The following is a 7,833-nucleotide window of genomic DNA, read 5'->3' as shown; positions in this document are numbered from 1 at the left end:
CTCATCATAAATGTAGTGCCTAGACCTATAGAGATACTTGTGAAGAATCTTGCTCTTAAGACCAATCATAGATTATTTAGTCTTTTCATTGGTGTTGCGTTGATATGTCACATCTCATATGGAGATACTTGATTCTAGCAATGTCATCCCACATTGTTTCTCTCTTCTCCTACTTGCAATTATAGATCTACGCAATGGAACTCCTTTTAGCTCCACTAGAAGAGAATCCCATAATGAAAGTTTTTGTCAAGATCTCATTAGCTGGCCCTTTCAAGTGGGTTTAGTGACCTAAACCACTAAAGTGCTTTGCCTTTAAAGCAAAGTCCAAAAGAGATGATCTTAGTGGGATCATCAATCAATCCCATTGTCAATTTAATAAAACTTCCCTAGGTATTGATTGAAATCTCCAACTCCATCAAATTTAGTCATCATCCTTAAGATCTAGATTAGCTTGGTTTTACCTAACTTTGTGCCTCTAGGTACCATGTCGATTGCAACCTCCTTTCCATTTCAAAAGTCATCCTCAACATGTCTTCGGCATTATTCACATGGTGATGGAACTCATTCAAAGCTCCCTTGGTAACACAACCAAAACCAAAACCATTGGATGGGTTCCCTAAGATCGTGAAGTGATTTCACTATTTTATGGCCAAGTTGAGAGAAAGAGAGCAATAAGGTGGGGATGCAAAAATAAAGCACAATGATTACACATTCAATCACCACAAATGGAACCCACAACCTCACCTTGTTGAATGGAACTACCAAGGCAAGTTTAACGTGTTAAGAGATCGGTCACGATTTCTAAAGTGTAAATTGTGCTCTATGTTTGGCAAGAAGCTTCAAATTACTATGTTGTATAAGGAAAAAGGTGAGAGGATCCAACGATTTTTCTTGTGAAATCAAAATTGTGAATTTCCAACTTCAAATCATAGCATAAATATAAACCTCTTGATTAACAACTTCAAATCATAGCATAAATATAAACCTCTTGATTAACGAAAGTCCCTATCTCTAGCATTGTTGGGTTTGTTCACCTTTAAAAAATCCTATTTCTAGTGATCTATATGAAAGGAGCCGGTTTTTCTATCCTACATGTAAAATGATCAATATTTCTAAGTAAGGGATTGAAAATGACAAAAATCAAGAGACTGACAGATAATGAAATCCTAGTGTGCACATGTGCATTTTCCTGGTTGTTGAGAGAAGATTAGTCAAAAGCTTTAAGAATCGACTTTGAATCAGTAGGCATCCACAAGAATGTGAGGAGGCACTTGCAATGAGTCCTAGACACAGAGCAGAGAATTTTGAAGTCCTGCCAATACAACATTTATGGATCGATGAAACTAACCTGCACTTGCCTGAGGTCAACTTATTCCAAATTTCATTGTCTTCCTCCTTTCTCTATGGGCCCTTCTAAAGCCTTGTCTTGTATGTTGATGTAGTCAACACTATCTATAATTTTTCACTGCACACCATCTATTGTGTCTTCTTGGGCACATCACAAGCTACTTTTCCACAGACAGCCAACCATTTTCTTCATAACTTGCCAAGTCAACATGAGCCCTTCTGCCTCATGAGAAACCTCCTACCACGGCAACAACATTACCGATCATATTTCCTCTGTTCAGCTTTTGTTGTGAACAGTGTTTTAATCTTTGATCAAGCTGTTAAAATGCATTAAGTCACTTTTCAAGCAACAACCTCTATTATTTCACCCCTCGAAAAGCTGCAAACCGATTTACAGCTGAGGTGGTCTGGTAGCATCCTTTACGGAGTGCAACTTTCCTTTGCATACAACTACCACTGTGCAGAAATCTGGAGCATGCTTTGCCACAAAAGATGAGATGGTCGGTCTTTTGAGAGCCCTGACATATGAAGAGTTTAGATGTCAAACTTTGCCAACAAATGTAAACATCTCATTTCTGAAAGAAAAGCATTGCAAAAGCGTACTTCGTGATTCGACTTTGAGAAGAAGTTCCAAGGACGAGCTTGAAAACACCAAGGCTAGATATCTGATCCACTAACTCTTTCTGTACCACCTCACCCTCGGCACAACAGACTTCTGCCATCACCTGAATGCAACAAGTTTCCCATAAAGTGAGAACCTTAAAAGTGCAAAAAACCAACAACATTAACATGTACAAATATGTGTAAGAGCACACGTGTGCACACGCACACGCGCATGCGCACACACACACAAGCATGTCTATTTATACATACACATATGCACACATTCGTATTGTACATACATGTATGCTCGCGTGCGCGTGCGCGTGCATACATCCATATTGTACATGTGCATGTTGGGGGGGGGGGAGAGAGAGAGAGAGAGAGAGAGAGAGAGCAGCTCTAAAAATCTGACCAACTTGACTGAATTTCTTTATGTAATGAAATTCTTGCATACATGCCTGTCGGTCATCGCACATCTTTTTATATTGATAAAGCAGTTTCTCTGTATCCATAAAACGCTGCATTTTGAATCGGTTTGCCACATCCTCACTCACATGTTCCACTGGAATGTTGTTTCCCACTGCATTTAAGTATCCAGAATGTTATTTGTCTTTTGAGTGAACCTCCTCCACCATGTGAAACACGGCAACACACTAGTTGGAATACAAGAGCCAGCCTCCACTTTGGAAGGCAAGAAGAAACCATTAGCATTGCAACAGAATTGTCTACTGTGAAGTTTTTTATGCAGGCAACAGCCCTTCTTTCATCCTTGACATTTTGATGCAACAACTTAATAGATTCAGGCTTCCCCATTTTGAAAATACTCAAAATTTAACACAACCAGAAAGTGCAAGGAAAATATATATGTGTGTGTGTGTGTGTGTGTGTGTGTGTGTGAGAAAAACATACAAATGTGCAAGCATACATACAGAAATATATGTATAATGTGTGTTCACATGTATAATATGCATCCATGTACTCTCTCTCTCTCTCTCTCTCTCTCTCTCTCTCTCTCACACGCGCGCTTGCACACGCGCGCGCGTGCGTGTGCGCACAAGCACATGCCACATACATCTATACACAGATACACACACACACACCCCCACACATATCTTTACATAAATACGCATGTGTGCACACACACATATATCTATACATAAATACGCACGTGCACATACATCTATAGATAAATACATACATGCACAGCTCGTACCAATATACAAACAAACATACATGGATGCCAGTATAAACTTTAACTTTGGTTTCTTGTCACACACTGTGATTGGATCTGCAATTAATCACATGCAGAAAGAACTGGTGGAATCTATCATAAGAATCAATGGATATTCACACACACACACACACACACACAGGTATTAACGTCGGTAGAATGCAACACGAGAGCATATTCACACAGAGAAAAGTACAACCAACACACAGAGAAAAGTACATAAGCTAGCGGGTTTGATTGTGACGGATAGCAGATGAGGCGACATAAGCGAGTGGGTTTGATTGTGATGGATATTCCTAGAGTGGTTAGATCTTTGACATGAGAGAGAGAGAGAGAGAGAGACACACACACACACACACAGAGAGAGAGAGAGACATGCACACATGCACAGAGAGAGACACATGCACACATGCACACACACACACACACACACACACACACAGAGACACACACACATGCACAGAGAGAGAGAGGGAGAGGGAGAGGGTGAGAGACTTACTTGGAGAGGGGATGTAGCGCAGGGGGTCTTGCACATGCAGGAGGTGGAGCAAGCCTCCGGGGGGGACCACATTTTCAAGCACCCACTTGAGGGCCTGGGAGCTGCTATGGCCTTTGCCCACGGCCACTGCAATCTGGATGGGTAGCTGTGCATCTGCTACAGGCACAGTTGGATGATGAAGGGGATGATGATGGGCATCATCCTCTGCAACCTCCTCCACGATCTCGGCCATCACATAAACATATGTATGTGCAGGTCGCTTATGGCTGCAAAAACTGTGCCGGTGTCGATTCCTCACGGGTATTACGAGCACTGTGGGTGTGGGGGTGTGTGTGTGTGTGTGTGTGTGTGTGTTTTTTCCCACCTTAATCCTGAGCTGGGATGGAAGGTGCCCTAACGTACACCATCGCCATCCTCAGCAACGACCACAGTGCCCGTCTCATGGGTATCTACCTGGGCCCCGCTGTAATCTGTACGGTATATCCCCTAAATAGACGGTAATATGCCTTTTTTCTTCTTCTTACACGTTATTAAATCAAAAGTCTTCACAAAATCATGCCTTGAAATAATATATACTAGTATGCTCTAATTTATCTCTAAGATATTGTGGTCCATTTCGAGTTATACATCAAAGTGGCACGGTTGCGTATGAACTAAAACTGCCTCCACATGTTAGAGTTCATCTAGTCTTTCAGTAGATTGAAAGGGAAACTGGGAGGTGAGGAAAACATAGTTACTCCTCAAAGAACTCATTGAAGTTGAAGATTTATCCTATGTTCCACATGAACCTAAAAAGGTACTTGAATTTAGGGAAAGGAAACTTTGTAGTTGACTAATTCCTGAGATTAAAATTAGGTGGAAAGATAGGAAAATAGAGGATTCAACTTGGGAGTCGGTTGAGAATGTTCAACGTAGATTTCAGCCCACTTGGAACCTTCAGTTAATAGACAGATAGATTGTACATTTTTAATGTTTCTAAAAATAAAACTAGCATCGAAAAATCCGAGAAAAAAAACATTCATACTTGAAATGACGGTGATAGAAAACAAGATCAAATTTTCAATCTCAATTGATATTCTGCTTCACACGAGAGCACGGCGAAAAAAATTGTTAAATGATTTTAAAAGCCGTCAACCCTAAATTTTAATGTATTTTTCAATTTTAAAAGCTCAATGTATATTTTTTCTTAGACATTGATGTCAAAAAGAATGGACTATATAACATCTATAAACATTTATAAATTAATTATGCTATTAGGTGAATATTGAGACTCAAAATCGATGAAGGTTTCTATTTGGTGGTGTGAATGCAAAGGTGGGAGGGGAGACTATTTCAAACCTTACATGTTGAGACTCAAAATCGATGAAGGTTTCTATTTGGTGTGAATGCAAAGGTGGGAGGGGAGACTATTTCAAACCTTACATGTGCAATGGGTAACCTTAAAGTATGAGTATGGCCCTTTCAAGGGTAAAGCTAAAAGATTGAGCCCTTACATGTTAGCCTTTCTCCACACACTCCAACAATGTTTGCTTTTATTAACATACTTGTGCATGGATTATTAATAAAATAAAGTGATGGCGGTGAAGGTCTTGTTGGTTGAGAAGAGATGAGCTTCCTCTCCTTTTTCCATGCCGTCATTGTCATATGTTATAAGTTTAGTAAGCTTATGTCATGTAGTATATATGTGTCATACATGTATTCTCAAATGTGTATAAATAAATCATCAACGACTAGTAGATGTGGGTAAAAGTTGGGATGCATGAACTAGCCTTTCCCTACTATGTTAATTTCATGTCTTGTGTTGCGTGTAGCATGTGTTAGTGCCTTTATATGGCATGGCTATGGCATCTCTTGTGTTCAGTCACATGTGTGTAGTATGTCACATCTATCTTATGTTATACTACCATTGTAGCTTGCCATGGATGTAGCCCTCAAGCCAAGTAAAAGAGATCTAACTGGTTCTAAGATATTTATGTCCTTGCATATGTGTTCTTACATCTATATGACTTTAAAATGTGTATTATTGTAAAAACTTGTCAATCCCCATCACCATGTCCCACTCACCTATCCAAATGTTATTATAAAAAGTGTTAGAAGTCTTGCCCATCACTTGTATAAGTTGTCATATGCTTTTCTAGAGCATAGGCATAGCAAATACTTTTTAGGGTTTTGCTAGCTTGTTTGATAAACCTTAGTGCTAGAGGCAAATAATATTTGTGTGTGCATTCAATGTGAGTAGCTATTTGAAATAATCTTTTGACTCTATTTTAAGCCAACACATGTCAATCAAGATTGTATGCTCTTTATTAAATTGATATGCTTTTTAAGAATTGTAACATTACAAACAAGCTCAAAAACAAGCTCAACAACAACAATTATGAATAATTTTGATGTGGTTAGAAGCTTGTATGCAAGTGGCCTTGTTCACGATGATGAAGATATCAAGACCTTGATGAGTTTTAGAACAAATTTTTATTCTCAAGGATCCATTACCTTCAACACATTAAAGTTCATGTTTAAGCTAGCTTCCTATGAGCTCATCAACAATCACCATTCATTACCTATGCCCTCTCTCTTCTTGCATATCATTTTGACTTTCACTAGGCCTGAATGAATCTCTCTCTCTCTCTCTCTCTCTCTCTCTCTCTCTCTCTCTCTCTCTCTCTCTCTCTCTCTCTCTCTCTGTGCGTGCATATGTGATGCATTTTGATTCCTATCAATTTCATAATCTCCTTGGTTCTAGTCTTATTGATCATGTTTAATATTTTTCATACACTTCTAAGCTTAAAAGTAATCATTTAATACACATAATAACATGCAAAGCTTCTATTTTTTATAGGAATTCTTTGACTTTGTTTACCTAATCATTCTAAGATGAACATGTGATTGCTTTTAGTCCATGTATACAACATTCTATCCATTATTAAAATGAATCTTTCATGGCTAGCAAGAAAAGTTTTAAATGTTCAATTATTAAAATCCCAAATACTACTTTATCTAACTCTCAAGATCCACATTTATTCATTTTCAAACCATTCATAAGAACCTTATATAATGGCATATATGTGTTAGCTTTAAAATATAATGTATGTTACTGCATGATGCTAAATATATATATCTAGTATGGACCTTGATGAGTTGATTAGAACAATTTTTTATTCTCAAGGATCCATTACCTTCAACACATCAAAGTTCATGTTTAAGCTAGCTTCCTGTCAACTCATCAACCAATGACCATTCATTACCTATGCCCTCTCTCTTCTTGCATACCATTTTGACTTTCACTAGGCTTGAAAATCTCTCTCTCTCTCTCTCTCTCTCTCTCTCTCTCTCTCTATGTGCACGTGTGCGTGTGATGCATTTTGATTCCTATCAATTTTGTAATCTCCTTGGTTCTAGTCTTTGATCACGTTTAATATTTTTCATGCACTTTTAAGCTTAAATAAGTAGTCATTTAATACACATGATAACATGTAAAGCTTCTAATTTCTATAGGAATTCTTTGACTTTACATCCCTAATCATTCTAAGATAAACATGTGATTTCTTTTAGTCCATGTATACAACATTCTATCCATTATTAAAATGAATCTTTCATGGCTAACAAGAAAAGTTTTAAACATTCACTTATTAAAATCCCCAATACTACTTTATCTAACTCTCAAGATCCACATTTATTCATTTTCAAACCATTCATAAGAACCTTATATAATGGCATATATGTGTTAGCTTTAAAATATAATATATATTACTATATGATGCTAAAGATATATATTTAGTATGGGCCTAGTTAAACATAAGGTAATTTTTAAGCCTTTTATGTGACCAATTTTTTTGCTAGCTTTTATGGAGAAGACTAAAGCATCAAACTAAAAGATTCAATAAGAAAAAACCCAAGTGAGCAAGTTAATAACAAAATTAATGTCATTTTGTGTTAGCTTGATTGACTTAAAAATGTATCGTTTTTGTCCTTTGATAAGATTTTCCAATTTTACAAAAAGTACATGTTGTACTTTTTGTATCATTTTTCTCCCTTAAATAAGATTTTCCAATCATACAAAAGTACATGTTGAATCTCTTCTAAAATCTTTAAGCATAGCATTCAAAAAAAGATAAGATGTGTGTCTTCATCAGAATCTTTGATGTTCATGAAG

The 7,833-nt window shown here is 37.4% G+C and overlaps 1 protein-coding gene across 2 annotated transcripts; it reads right to left on the bottom strand.

Moving 5' to 3' along the window:
• Positions 1 to 1,206: 1,206 nt before the first annotated feature.
• Positions 1,207 to 4,153, bottom strand: LOC147631324 (U-box domain-containing protein 52-like). 2 transcript variants are annotated; one of them, XM_086809715.1, is made up of 5 exons: positions 3,681 to 4,142; positions 2,409 to 2,530; positions 1,951 to 2,072; positions 1,702 to 1,865; positions 1,207 to 1,585 (listed from the first exon to the last, which is right to left on the bottom strand). In XM_086809715.1, the coding sequence occupies exons 1-4, from the start codon at positions 3,910 to 3,912 to the stop codon at positions 1,739 to 1,741; spliced, it is 603 nt and encodes a 200-aa protein (XP_086665841.1). In that variant the 5' UTR covers positions 3,913 to 4,142; the 3' UTR covers positions 1,207 to 1,585; positions 1,702 to 1,738. The 2 variants fall into 2 exon arrangements, with proteins under 2 accessions (XP_086665841.1, XP_086665840.1); XM_086809714.1 differs by having other exon boundaries at positions 1,207 to 1,865; positions 3,681 to 4,153.
• Positions 4,154 to 7,833: the final 3,680 nt, after the last annotated feature.

The sequence above is a fragment of the Cibotium barometz genome, chromosome 15 (assembly GCF_041138505.1).
Source record: "Cibotium barometz isolate CiBa-2024 chromosome 15, ASM4113850v1, whole genome shotgun sequence".
NCBI lineage: Eukaryota > Viridiplantae > Streptophyta > Polypodiopsida > Cyatheales > Cibotiaceae > Cibotium > Cibotium barometz.
The sequence above is the reverse complement of the archived record's forward strand: the minus strand, read 5'-3'. Positions and strand labels throughout refer to the sequence as shown.

Bases quoted from the DNA above. Each gene is read 5' to 3' on its own strand.
- LOC147631324 (XM_086809714.1), bottom strand. From the start codon at position 3,912: ATGGCCGAGATCGTGGAGGAGGTTGCAGAGGATGATGCCCATCATCAT. The intron at 2,531-3,680 runs GTAAGTCTCTCA...ACTTAAATGCAG, and splicing joins GCGCTACATCCCCTCTCCAA to TGGGAAACAACATTCCAGTG. The intron at 2,073-2,408 runs GCATGTATGCAA...TGTTGCATTCAG, and splicing joins AGATGTGCGATGACCGACAG to GTGATGGCAGAAGTCTGTTG.